Source organism: Pan paniscus, chromosome 9 (genome assembly GCF_029289425.2).
Source record: "Pan paniscus chromosome 9, NHGRI_mPanPan1-v2.0_pri, whole genome shotgun sequence".
Taxonomy (NCBI): Eukaryota; Metazoa; Chordata; class Mammalia; order Primates; family Hominidae; genus Pan; species Pan paniscus.
Genome location: NC_073258.2, coordinates 78,774,743 through 78,789,306, shown reverse-complemented (window position 1 = coordinate 78,789,306; position 14,564 = coordinate 78,774,743). Strand labels below are relative to the sequence as shown.

Sequence of the window (14,564 nt, the reverse complement as noted above, 5' to 3'; positions counted from 1 at the left end):
GCCATGATAGTAAGTTTCCTGAGGCTCCCCAGCTATGCTTCCTGTACAGCCTGTGGAACCGTGAGCCAATTAAAACTCTTTTCTCTAGAAACTAACCAGTCTCAGGTAGCTCTTTATAGCAATGCAAGAAGAGACTAACAAAGAAAATTGGTACCAGGAAGGGGGTATTGCTATAAAGATACCCAAAAATGTGGAAGCAGCTATGGAACTAGGTAATGGGCAGAGGGTGGAATAGTTTGAAGGGCTCAGAAGAAGAAAGGAAGATGAGGGCTAATTTGGAAATTCCTAGAGACCTGTTGAATGGTTGTGACCAAAATGCTGATTGTGATATGGACAGTGAAGTCCAGGCTGAGAAGGTCTCGGAGATGAGGAACTTATTGGGAACTAGTGTAAAGGTTACTTGTGCTATGCTTTAGCAAACAGACTGGGGGCATTGTGCCCCTGCCCTAGAGATCTGTAGAACTTTGAACTTGAGAGTGATGATTTAGGGTATCTGGTGGAAGACCTTTCTTCTTTTTTTTGAGACAGAGTGTCACTCTGTCACCCAGGCTGGAGTGCAATGGGGCAATCTCAGCTCACTGCAACTCTGCCTCCTGGGCTCAAGGAATCCCCCTACCTCAGCCTCACAAGTAGCTGGGATTACAGGTGCACACCACCACACACAGTGAAATTTTTGTGTTTTTGCTAGAGCCAGGGTTTTGCCATGTTGCCCAGGCTAGTCTTGAACTCCTGAACTTAAGCAATCTGCTCACCTTGGCCCACCTCATAACCTTGGCCTCCCAAAGTGCTGGGATTACAGGGATGAGCCACTGCACTTGGCTGGTGGAAGAAATTTCTAAGCAGCAAAACACTCAAGACGTGGTCTGGCTGCCTCTAGCAGCCTATGCTCATATTCTTGAGCAAAAAAAAAAAAAAAAAAAAAAGACATAAAACTGGAACTTACATTTAAAAGGGAAGCAGATTATAAAGGTTTGAAAAATTTGCAGCCTGGTCATGTGGCATAAAAGAAAAAAAAGGCCAGGCATGGTGGCTCACACCTGTAATCCCAGCACTTTGGGAGGCCAAGACGGGTGGATCATGAGGTTAGGAGATCGTGACCATCCTGGCTAACACGGTGACACCCCGTCTCTACTAAAAATACAAAAAAAAAGAAAAAGTTACCTGGGTGTGGTGGCAGGCACCTGTAGTCCCAGCTACTTGGGAGGCTGAGGCAGGAGAATGGCATGAACCTGGGAGGTGGAGGTTGCAGTGAGCCGAGATCACGCCACTGCACTCCAGCCTGGGCAACAGAGTGAGACTCTGTCTCAAAACAAAAAAAGAAAAAAACAAAACATTTTCAGGAGAGGAATTCAAGCCAGCTGTAGAAATTTGCATATGTAAAGAGGAGCCAAATATTCATAACCAAGATAATGGGGAAAATTCCTGGAAGGAATTTCAGAGACCTTCACAGTAGCTCCTCCCATCACAGGCCTGGAGGCCTAGGAGGAAATAATGGTTTTGTGGGACAGGTACAAGGCCTCACTGCTCTGTGCAGCCTCAGGTCATAGCACCCTGCATCACGGCCACTCCAGCTCTAGCTATGGTTAAAAGGGGCCAAGGTACAGCTCAGGCTGATGCTTCAGAGGGTGCAAGCCATAGGCCTTGGTGGCTTCCATGAGGTGTTAAGCCAGTGGGTGCACAGAGTTTGACAATTGAGGCTTGGGAGCCTCTGCCTAGTTTTTAGAGGATGTATGGAAATGCCTGATGTCCAGGCAGAAGTCTGCTGGGGTGCGTAGCCCTCATGGAAAACCTCTATAATAGCAGTATGGAGGGCAAATGTGGGGTTGGAGCCCCTACACAGAGTCCCCACTGGGACAGTGGTTAATGGAGGTGTGAGAAGAGGGCCACCATCCTCCAGACATGAGAATGGTAGATCCACCAACGGCTTGCACCATGCACCTGGAAAACCCGCAGGCACTCAATGCCAGCCCACGAAAGCAGCCACAGGGGTTGCACCCTGCAGAGCCACAGAGGCAGAGCTGCCCAAAGCCTTGGGAACCCACCCCTTGCATCAGTGTTACCTGGATGTGAGACATGGAGCCAAAGGATATTATTTTGGAGTTTTAAGTTTTAATTACTGCCCTGCTGGGTTTCAGACTTGCATGGGCCTGTAGCTTCTTTGTTTTGGATAATTTCTCACTTTTGGAATGGAAGTATTTAGCCAATGCCTATAACCCCATTGTATCTTGGAAGTAACTAACTGTTTTTGATCTTATAGGCTCATAGGCAGAAGAGACTTGCCTTGTATTAGATGAGACTTTGGACTGTGGACTTTTCAGTTAATGCTGGAATGTGTTAAGAATTTGGAGGATAGCCGGGCACGGTGGCTCACGCCTGTAATCCCAGCACTTTGGGAGGTTGAGACGGGTGGATCATGAGGTCAGGAGATCGAGCCAATCCTGGCTAACACGATGAAACCCCGTCTCTACTACAAATACAAAAAAATTAGCCGGGTGTGGTGGCGGGCGCCTGTAGTCCCAGCTACTCAGGAGGCTGAGGCAGGAGAATGGCGTGAACCTGGGAGGTGGAGGTTGCAGTGAGCCGAGATGGCACCACTGCACTCCAGCCTGGGCAACGGAGCGAGACTCTGTCTCAAAAAAAAAAAAAAAAAAAAAAAGAATTTGGAGGACTGTTGGGAAGGCATGGTTGTATTTATTTGTTTATTTTTTTGAGACGGAGTCTCACTCTGTCACTCAGGCTGGAGTACAGTGGTGCAATCTCAGCTCACTGCCACCTCCACCTCCTGGGTTCAAGCAATTCTCCTGCCTCAGCCTACCAAGTAGCTGGGATTACAGGGGTGCACCACCATGCCCAGCTAATTTTTATATTTTTAGTAGAGACAGGGTTTCATCATGTTGGCCAGGCTGGTCTTGAACTCCTCACCTGAAGCAATCCATCCACTTTGGCCTCCCAAAGTGCTGGGATTACAGGGGTGAGCCACTGCCTGGCATGGCTGTAATTTGAAATGTGAGAAGGACATGAGATTTGGGAGGGGCCAGATGCAGAATGATATGGTTTGAATTTGTGTCCCTGACCAAATCTCATATCGAATTATAATCCCCAGTGTTGGAGAAGGGGCCTGGTGTGAGGCCACTAGATCATGGGGCCAATATCCCCCTTGCTGTTCTCGTGATAGTGAGTGAATTCTCATGAGTTCTGGTTGTTTAAAAGTATATAGCACCTCCCCACTCTCCTGCCTCCTGCTCTGGCCATGTAAGACATGCCAGCTTCCTCTTTGCCTTCTGCCATGATTGTAAGTTTCCTGAGGCCTCCCTAGCAATGCTTCCTGTACAGCCTATGGAAACCTGAGCCAATTAAACCTCTTTTCTTTAGAAACTAACCAGTCTCAGGTAGTTCTTTATAGCAATGCAAGAATGGACTAATACAAATACTGTTCACTTTTACTAACAAATTTAAACATTTCTACATTTTAAAATTGGCCTTTTCATAAATTGTTAGTAATACTAAAATATGGTACAACCCCTAAAAAGGGGAATTTGGCAATATCTAACAAATCTACATTTACATTTACTCTTTAAGCACAATCTCAGTTCTAAAAATTTACCCTGGATATACACTTTCAACAATACAAAAAAAAAATGTACATGGTTATTCAATGTAGTATTGTTTATAGTACTAAAATATTGAAAGCAATCGAGTACCCATCCCTTAGGACTAAAGTGAATAAACAATATTACATTCACAAAGTTGGTTACTATACAGTGGTAAAAAAGAAAAAGATATCTCTATGAACTGATATCATGATTTTCTGTATATATTAAGTGAACAGAATATAAAGAAGTAAGGCATGCTACCTTTTGCGTATGGAAAATGGGAAAAAAAGAAAAAAAATTATTTATATATGTATATTTGTATTTGCTTATTTTTTCCAGAAAAATACAAAAAAGGATAAACCGGAAACTAATACAAAATAATTACCTTCATGGAGTGAGGTGGGAATGTGATGGAAGAGATAGGGAGGTGAATAAGACTTTCTAAGTGTATCTATGATATGGTTTGGATTTGTGTCCCTGTGCAAATCTCATGTTGAATTGTAATCCCCAGTGTTGGAGGAGGGACCTGATGGGAGGTGACTGGATCATGGATGTGGATATCTCTCTTGCTGTTCTTGTGATAGTGAACAGCAAGTGACTGTCATAGTTTGAAGTTTGAATTCTGAATCATGTAAATATTTTACATGATTCAGAAAGTTAAAATCAAGACAGACAGGAAATGGGAGGCATCTAAAATTGTATGCCAACAGAAACAAATAAACCAAATTCCGTATGTCAAATTGACAACATTAAAAATGATCATTAATTTCAGTGACTTTTTCTTTCTTTTTCTTTGAACTTCTTCTTTTTTTTTTTTTTTTTTTTTTTTTTTTGAGACAGTGTCTCATTCTGTTGGCCAGGCTGGAGTGAAGCTCACTGCAGCCTTGACCTCCTGGGCACAAGTGATCCTCCCATCTCGTCCCTCGTCCTCCCAAAGTGCTGGGATTACAGATGTGAGCCACTACGGCTGCCCACAACTACTTCCAAATTATTTAGTAAAAATAATTATGAGAAGGAGAGAAGAGGGCCACAGAGGACTAGATAAAGCAAATGTGGCAGAATGTTAACAACTAGTGAATCTGAATTGATGGTATGCAACTGTTTATTCTATTTCTTTTATAATTTGTTGGATCACAGTTTGAAAATATTCAAATTCAAGAAGTTCAACAGAGACCTTTCTTACTTTGCTATAAAGAAATACCTGAGATGGTAATTTATAAACAAAAGAGGTTTAATTGCTTCACAGTTCTGCAGGCTGTACAAGCATGATGCCAGCATCTGCTTGACTTCTGAGGAGGCCTTAGGGAGCTTTTACCCATGGCAGAACGTGAAGTGGGAGTAGGCATGTCATATGATGAAAGCAGGAGCAAGGTTGGGGGAGGTACCACACACTTTTAAATAACCAGATCTCTTGACAACTCACTCACTATCACCAAGACAGTACTAAGTTATTCATGAGGGAACTGCCCACATGACCCAATTACCTCCCACCAAGCCCCACCTCCAACATTGGGGATTACATTTCAACAAAAGATTTGGGTGGGGACAAATATCCAACTATATCAGCCTTCCACAACAACCAGCTTTAGAAGGTGAATAGGAAAACAAAAGCAAAAGCAAACAAAAACACAAGGAACAGCTAGGAACAGCTCATCAATCTTTCCTTAAGAAGAACTGTCCTGAGCAGAAGAAACTCTAGCCTGGTCAATTGTACAATTCTCTGAGAATCAACAAAAGTTACAGAGAACATTCTTGGGACACTGGGGAAATCTGAAGACAGACTGTATATTAGATATTATTGTATCGGCCGGGCGCAGTGGCTCACGCCTGTAATCCCAGCACTTTGGGAGGCCGAGGCGGGTGGATCACGAGGTCAGGAGTTCAAGACCAGCCTGGCCAAGATGGTGAAACCCTGTCTCTACTAAAAATACAAAAATTAGCCGGGCGTGGTGGCATGTGCCTATAATCCCTGCTACTCAGGAGGATGAGGCAGAGAATTGCTTGACCCCAGGAGGTGGAGGTTACAGTGAGCCGAGATCATGCCACTGCACTACAGCCTGGGCCACAGAGCGAGACTCCATCTCAAAAAAAAAAAAAAAAAAAAAGATATTATTGTATCAATGATAATATCCTTGTTTTTGACAATAGAATTGTAGTTATAGAGGAGAATATTCATGTCCTTAGGAGAGAAATATTGAAATGTTGTATCTGTGATTTATTGTCAAATGACAGGGGGACAAAGTGTGAGTGTATGTGTGTGTGTGTGTGTGTATGTGTGTGTATGTGTGTGTGTGTTTAGAGCGAGAAAAGAAACAAACATGGTAAAATGTTAACAACTTGAGGATTTAGGTAAAGGATATATGGAAATGTATTATATTATTCACATAACTATTCTGTAGGTTTAACATTTTTCAGAATAAAAAGTTGGGGTAAACATTTCCATAGTTCCTTTAGTTTTCTTTGTGTGGCTGCTAATTGGTTTTTCTTTAATTTTATACTTATATTTTTATACCTTCATTCTTGACCCCTTTCAGTCTAACAAAAAGGACACATGAGTGATGATCTATGCATGTTTTCGTATAGAAAACTCTTCTATAATAAGATAGTTATTGCCTTAGGATAGAAATGAGCAAGGGCAGTATAAAACAGAAGGAAAGTATGGGCTTTAGAGAAAGAACAACTTATGCTCAAATTTTGGTTCCAAAAATTATTAGTTATGTGACCCTGGAAAAGTTATATTTGACTAGGTACATACTAGTTGTTTTAATGACTGGTAAAGATTTTGGAGTTTATACTAATTACTATTTCAGGATACTGCTTGAAGACCTTACATTTTCTTATGTTTCCATTCTGTAATCACTACAAAATCTGCTCTGTCCTTTTTTAAACTAATGAAAAAGGAATTATAACATTAACCTATCTCAGAGGGAATGTTAAAAAGGATAAAAACAGTTTGTTTAATGACATTTATAATGAAAATTTCAATTCAGCAAACATTTATTGAGTTCTTGCTTTACTGGCACTGTGTTAAATGCATAGTTCTTGCTAACCTTAGGGAGTTTACCACTTAGTGGGGGAAACAGATCCTCATTATAATACAAGTGAACTGTGCTAAGTGCTATAATAGAGGCACAGAGTATTAAATAAGGGAAGGGAGTAAGCATCTCATTCTCAGAAGGATTAAGAAAATGCTTCATAGAGGAGATAATGCAAAAGCCAAGAATAGAGGAATGTATAAGATTTCATCAGATACAGAAGGAAATAGTTTTAGCAAAGGTGCAGAGGAAAGAAAGATCATGACAGGGTTGGAAGATAAAAAGAATTTGATATGGAATAGCTAGGTCTTCAAATATGTGTTATGAAATATAGGAGAGTGAAAGGATAACTTGGAACTGCATAATTAAAAAAAAAAAACACAAAAAAACAGATCCAGCACTTTGGGAGGCCAAGGCAAAAGGATCACTTGAGCCCAGGAGTTTGAACCAACCTAAGCAACAGAGTGAGACCCTGTGTCTACAAAATATTAAAAAATTAGGCCGGGTGCAGTGGCTCACGCCAATAATCCCAGCACTTTGAGAGGCCGAGATGGGCAGATCACCTGAGGTCAGGAGTTTGAGACAAGCCTTGCCAACATGGTGAAAGCCATCTTTACTAAAAATACAAAAGAAATTAGCCGGACGTGGTCACACACACCAGTAATCCCAGCTACTCAGGAGGCTGAGGCAAGAGAATCGCTTGAACCCGGGAGTCAGAGGTTGCAGTGAGCCAAGGTCACGCCACTGCATTCCAGCCTGGGCGACAGAGCAAGACTCTGTCTCAAAAAAATAATAAAAATAAAAATAAAAAATAAAAAATTAGCCAGGTATGGAGGCAATTGCCTGTGGTCCCAGCTACTCAGGAGGTTGAGGTGGGAGGAGCGCTTGAGCCTGGGAGATCAAGGCTACAGTGAACAATAATGGTGCCATTGCACTCCAGCCTGGGGGACCAAGTGAGACCCCATCTTTAAAAAAAAAAAAAAAAGTACCACTTCAGGCCAGGAGTTTGAGACCAGCCTGAGCAACATAGACAGACTCTGTCTCTACAAAAAATAAAAATAAATTAGCCAGGCATTGTGGCACATACTTCTACTTCTAGCTAGTTGGGATGATAAGAGCAGGCTGGAGGATCGCTTGAATCTAAGAGGTTGAGGTTGCAGTGAGCTGTGATTACAACCCTGCACTCCAGCTTGGGAGACAGTGTTGTGGATATAAGAGGAAACAATATGTAGTAGAAAGAAACAGGAAAGCAAGTTACAATCTGACCTGAGCTTACTGTTTGCTTTCACACGTTTATAGCTCTGTGCCTACACAAGTTATATAACTTCTCTGTGCTTAAGTTTCTATAAAGAATGAGGTTGGCCAGGCACGGTGGCTCACACTTGTAATCCCAGCACTTTGGGAGGTCAAAGCAGGCGGATCACCTGAGGTCAGGCATTCGAGACCAACCTGGCCAACATGGTGAAACCCCACCTCTACTGAAAATACAAAAAAATTAGCCAAGTAAGGTGGTGGGTGCCTGTAATCCCAGCTACTCGGGAGGCTGAGGTAGGAGAATCGCTTGAACCTGGGAGGCAGAGGTTGCAGTGTGCCGAGATCACGCCCTGCACTCCAGCCTGGGTGACAGAGCAAGACTCCGTCTCAAAAAAAAAGAATGAGGTTAATGATAATATTAACTCACATGGTCTTATGTGGGAAAAATAGAAATATACAGCACTAAAGCCATTTCTGAAGGGAAATGAATCTCTCAAGTGTGGAAGGCATGTAAGTTTGTGCTCCAGTATAACTTAAACCACAGTCTGGATAACCTTTGTCAGACACATCACTGTCCCACATAAGTATCTTTGATGGTTAATTTTATGTGCCAGCTCAACTGGACCACAGACTGCCCAAATTAAATATTATTTCTGGGTTTGTCTGTGAGAATGTCTATGGATGAGATTAGTATTTAAACTGGTGGACTCGGTAGACTACCCTCCCATATGTTGGTAGGCATCATCCAATCCATTGAGGGCCTGAAAAGAACATAAGGCAGAGAAAGGAGAATTTGCCCCTTTTTTTCTGCCTCACCATTTTAACTGGGACATCTCATCTCAATTTCTTCTGCTCTTGGACTGGGATTTAAACCTTCAGCTCCCGGGGTTTTTAGGACTTCAGACTTGCAGACAGCAGATCACGGACAAGTCAATTTCTTATAGTAAACCTGATTTTATATATATATGTATCTCCTACTAGTTCTGTTTTTCTGGAGAACCCTGACTAATACACTAGCTAAAGTGGTTATGACTTATTAACTGAATACAATATAAACTAAGTTCTGCATATATAGATGCTCTATTAACCACACCACCACCTATCCTTCCCATTTTCCAACTTCACTCTGATGGAGCCATTTGGTTCAAGTAGGCTACATGATTTAAGGCTTCTTATTCCTCAGTTTTCTTTCATTCTGTCCCTTCTATATCTCCATGCCCTCCTATTCTTTTTACCTATCTAGGTATATTCCATCCATTATGATCTAGGTTGGTAACTGGGTGTCACAATCATCAATGAGTGCATGCAGTTCAAAACCAAGGCATGAACAAAGAATATGTGTTAGGGCTCTCTTTCTATGTGCGGCCTAATTTTGTAGGCATAACTGTTTACAATGCAGAACAATGTGATAGACTATACAACCTACAAAGTTTCCTTAAACCAAATGCCAGATAAAAATAAACATCCTCTGAAATACATAGCTGAGCTTGCAGAAAGCAAAGGGAAATTCCCAAAGGCCAAAGTGAAGGGGGAGTTGGAAATCAAAATGGTGAACTGATATTGAAGTTACCCTAAGGCACTGCCATTTTCAGAGTCTTCCATTTTATCACACATTCTGAGACCCAAAAATTCCACCCCTTGGCAAATGAAAAAGATGAGGAAAGATTTCTGCTCAGTCATGGCTCTAGAGGGGAAAAATGTCTTCCCTGATAATTTATAACCATAAACCTGCTCATACATCAGTTTGGGGCTCAAATTTACACTATCAGCCCAGTTTTGGAAGCCATCAGTCAAAAAATTAAAAGTGATCCCAGATTGAGAGTAACACAGGATACAGAAAAGAAGCAAATATGAATCTTCCTTTATGGGACAGATCCCAAATGGCATAGTCTGATTATTCAGGGTTCCTACAAATAAAGTTCTAAAAAAAATTGTCAATTTAGAATACAAGACAAATTAAAATTAAAAAACAAGGACCTTTTCAGACAAATAAAAACTGGGAGAGATCACCAAGAAATCCTTACTGAAAGAACTTCTAAAGGATACTAATTTCTTTTTATGAGATGGAGTTTCACTCTTGTTACCCAGGATGGAGTGCAATGGCGCAATCTTGGCTCACCGCAACCTCCACCTCCCGGGTTCAAGCGATTCTCCTGCCTCAGCCTCCCAAGTAGCTGGGATTACAGGCATGCACCACCACACCCGGCTAATTTTGTATTGTTAGTAGAGACGGGGTTTCTCCACGTTGGTCAGGCTGCTCTCGAACTCCCGACTTCAGGTGATCCACCTGCCTCAGCCTCCCAAAGTTGAGGAGACGATGGGGTTTCACCATGTTGGCCAGGATGGTATCAATCTCCTGGCCTAAAATGAGCTGCCTGCCTTGGTCTCCCAAAGTGCTGTGATCACAGGCGTGAGCCACCATGCCCAGCTGGATACTGATTTTTCTAAAAGAAGAAATTGACCTCAAAAGATCTAAATTACAAAAATGAATAATAAGAAAGGCAACTGGTAGACACATGGGTAAATCGAAACATCTGATTCCAGCAATGTAAAGAAATCTCAGTCAAATCATTAGCTCATCACTAAGGTAAATTAGCAGACCTCAGAAGCCACAAACAAAGAATACAGACTTTATAGAACCACTTAGGAACAAATAACTGCAAAAATAGCAACAACAAACCCTCAGAATGGGAGGGGGAGTTGATTTCCGGTGTTGCCACATTATATTATGTAAAATGTCCAGTTCTCAAAAAAAAAATGAGAAATATAAACAAAACAACAAAGACATTAAGAAAGAAAGAAAAAGAAAGGCAGGTCCATATGGGGATTGGGGGAAACAGACAGTAGAAACTATCCCAGAGGAAGCCCAGACATTGGACTTACAGAGAAAGACTGTAAATCAGTGATTTTAAATATGTAATAGGAGCCAAAGGAAACCATGTTCAAAAGAACTAAAGGAAAGTATAACAATATCTTACCAAATAAAAAATATCAGTAAAGAAATATAGATTGTTAAAAATAACCAAACAGAAATTCTGGGCTAGGTGTGGTGGCTCACCTATAAACCCAGAACTTTGGGAGGCCGAGGTGGGTGGATCACTTGAGGTCAGGAATTTGAGACCAGCCTGGCCAACATGGTAAAACCCTGTCTCTATTAAAAATACAAAAAGAGCTGGACATGGTGGGGTGCACCTGTAATCCCAGCTACACAGGAGGCTGAGGCAGGAGAATTGCTTGAACCTGGGAGGCGGAGGTTGCAGTGAGCTGAAATTGTGCCATGGCACTCCAGCTGTGGTGACAGAGCAATAGTCTATCCCCACCACCAAAAAAAAGAAAAGAAAAAGAAATTCTGGAGCTGGAAAGTACAATGATGGAAATAAAAATGTCACTACAGGGGCTCAACAGCAGATAAGAATCAACAAAATTGAAAATAGGTCAATTGAGATTATCCAGTCTGAGACAAAGGAAAGAAAAAAAATGAAGACAAAGAATATAGACTCAGAGACCTTAGGACACCCTAACGCCTATCAATATATTCATAATGAGAGTCACAAGAAAAGGGAGATAGGAGTAGAAAGAATACTTGAAGAAATAATGGCTCTAAACTTCCCCAAATTTGATTAAAAAAACAATAATCTACATCTTCATGAAGCTCAATAAATTCCAAGTAGGACAAACTCAAGGATATCCATACCTAGACATATCATAGTTAAATTACTATGATGTGTTTTGAAAGCAGTTAGAGAGAAGCAACTCAACAAGTCCAAGGGAGATCTAATAATGCTAATGGTTGATTTATCATTAGAAACCAATGAAGCCAAAAGGTGGTGGGATGGCATATTGAAAATGCTGAAAGAAAAAGACTATTGATCAAGAAATCTATATCCAACAAACTATTCTTCAAAAATGAAGGATCTACTTCCATCATTACATCATGAGGCGCTCCACTGACCCACTCCTATGTGAAAAATTATTAATAATGACGACAAAGAAAAACCCAAACCAAGAACTCAACAAAACAACAACAACAAAATCCCTAAAGCCTCTGGAAATGGTCCTAAGAGCAAATACCCAATGAATAAGCGTGTATTCAACAAAATCTGGCTGGGCATGACGGCTCATGCCTGTAATCTCAGCATTTTGGGAGGCCAAGGTGGGAGGATTTCTTGGGGTCAGGAGTTCAAGACCAGCCTGGGCAATGTAGTGAGACCTCATCTCTATAAAAACTAAAAAAAATAAGCCAGGTGTGATTGCATGCCTGTGGTCCTTGCTACTCAGGAGGCTGAGGGAGGAAGATCCCTTTCACCCAGGTGGTGTAGACTACAGTGCGCCATGATCTCACCACTGCACTCTAGCCTGGACGACAGAGGGAGACTGTCTCCAAAAAAAAACAAAGAAAGAAAGAAAGAAAAAACTGTAAAAAAAAAATTTGCTGCAATGGACTTAATATGTGTGTCCCTTAAAAATGTATATATTGAAACTCTAATCCCAATGTGATGTTATTTAGAAGTGGGGCCTGTAGGAGGTAACTGGGTCCTAAGGGTAGAGCCCTCATGAATGAGATTAGTGCCCTTATAAGAAGCCCAAAAGCTAGCTACCTCTCTTTCCACCATGTAAGGATACAAAGAGAAGTTGGCTGTCTGCAAACTAGAAGAGGGCTGATACAGTTTGGCTGTGTCCCCACCCAAATCTCATCTTAGATTTTTAACTCCCACAATTCCTGCATATTGTGAGAGGAACTCCGTGGGAGGTGATTGAATTATGGGGGTGGGTCTTTCCTGTGCTGCTCTCGTGATAGTGAATGAGTCTCATGAGATCTGATGGTTTTAAAAACGAGAGTTTCTCTGCACAAGCTCTCTTTGCCTGCCACCATCCATGTAAGACATGACTTGCTCCTCCTTGCCTTCTGCCATGATTGTGAGGCCTCCCCAGCCGTGTGGAACTGTAAGTCCATTAAACCTCTTTTTCTCCCCAGTCTCAGTTATGTCTTTATCGGCAGCATGAAAATGAACTAATGAAAATGAACTAATACAAGGACCAGAACCATGCTGGCATCCTAATCTCACACTTTCAGTCTCCAGAACTGTGAGAAATAAATGTTTATTATTTAAGGCACTCAGTCTATGACAATTTTTTTATAGAAGCCAGAACTCATTGAGATATTTGGTAAGACAGGTAAGAATCTGTGCACATGTACAGTGGAGGCGTCAAGATAAATGCCTTCCTGCCCCATCCGCATTGTGAGGCAGAGACTACTCTCCAGATTGCCATAGCCAAGAACACAAGACTCTTTCTCCCCTCAGCATCTAGCTGGAAGGCTTCCTTCCCAGGAGGAGCAGGACTTTAGTGCCTCTCATCCTGCCCCCATCTTTCTGTTGTTGAGGCTACATCCCAGGTGAGTGGGGTCAAAAGGTAGAGGCTCCCTTGTTTTGCCCAACTTACACTCATGGAAAGGAGGCTCTACCTTGGGAATGGCACACTGAGAATACTTGAGGAAATGCAGGGAAATGCAAATAAAAACCGCAATGAGAACAACACTTCACACCTAATAAGATGGTTCTAATAAAAACAAAACAATGAAAAGAACAATGTGTTGAGGAGGATGTGGAAAAACTGGAACCTTCCTATATTCCTAGTGGAGATGTAAAATGGTGCGGGTGCCTTGGAAGATAGTCTGGCAGTACCTCAAAAGGTTAAACACTATATAACCCAGAAATCCACTCCTAGGAACACACCTAAGATATCTGAATGATGTAATTTATAGAAAACATCCAGAATAGGCATATCTATAACAACAGAAAGTAGATTAATCATTTCTAGGGGCTAGGAGTGGTAGTAAATGGGCACTGACTGGTAGTGGTTATGTGGTTCCTTTCTGAGGTGATAAATATATTCTGGAACTAACAGTGGTAACTGTTGTACAAGTTTATGAATGTAAGTCACTATAATGTCACTACAGGGGCATTGAATATAAGAAGTCCATTGAATTGCATACTTTAAAAGGGTGAATTTAATGGTATATGAATTCTATCTCAAAAAGACACAAGAGAAATAGTTTTTCACTTAGTCATTGCAGCTTAGGAAGTTGGAAATCACTTGGTCAGCCTCATGTAGTATCAACCAAAGACTAATATCTTACCTCAGTTCCTGTTTCTCTCCAATCCCAAGTCCGACTGCCCCCTGGCCATACTTTGCAGTCCTTATAGGTTGTATTAGAGCCTTTTACTTTCATTTGCCCCCATGATAAGGAAGCAATTTCAGGGGAAGTCATAAGGAACTTCACTGAAATCTGAAATTAAAAGAAAAATATACTAAATCAGTTATAAAGTAAGGCTGAAACAGTTTGCAAATAGTGATACTAAGCCCTGATTCTCCATGATTTAAGAAGCATCTTTTCATTTACGTGGTTGTTACTTCTTCTTTAGAGGTCTAAAAAGTAACTATTATTCCTGGAATCCTGAATCATCCAACCATAGAAACCAGATACTGCAATTACTTATCAGGCTCCAGAGGGAATCCTTAGGATATGTTTGAGAGATAAAATTAAGAGATGAAGATTTACTTCAGCATGATGGAGTGAGGTTGACATATTCTCTCCCCAAGAAGAAACTATAAAGCTAGAAAAAAACTGTCAAAACCAAAAATTTGTCACTCTAGAAATAAAATTAAAGGCATATACCAC

The 14,564-nt window shown here is 41.3% G+C and overlaps 1 protein-coding gene across 12 annotated transcripts in view; it reads right to left on the bottom strand.

The window, feature by feature from the left end:
- AAMDC (adipogenesis associated Mth938 domain containing) overlaps nucleotides 1-14,564 on the bottom strand; it is a 51,307-nt gene that overhangs the window by 15,779 nt on the left and 20,964 nt on the right. For 7 of the 12 annotated variants that reach the window (XM_055094723.2, XM_063608677.1, XM_055094718.2 and 4 more), the window contains 2 exons: nucleotides 14,022-14,171; nucleotides 1,162-1,299 (listed from right to left, as the gene is read on the bottom strand). In XM_055094723.2, coding sequence (XP_054950698.1) covers nucleotides 1,162-1,299; nucleotides 14,022-14,153 — 270 coding nt within the window. In that variant the 5' untranslated portion in view covers nucleotides 14,154-14,171. The remainder of the gene's footprint in view (nucleotides 1-1,161; nucleotides 1,300-14,021; nucleotides 14,172-14,564) is intronic. The other 5 variants (XM_055094724.2, XM_063608678.1, XM_057299210.2 and 2 more) reach the window with 1 other exon arrangement.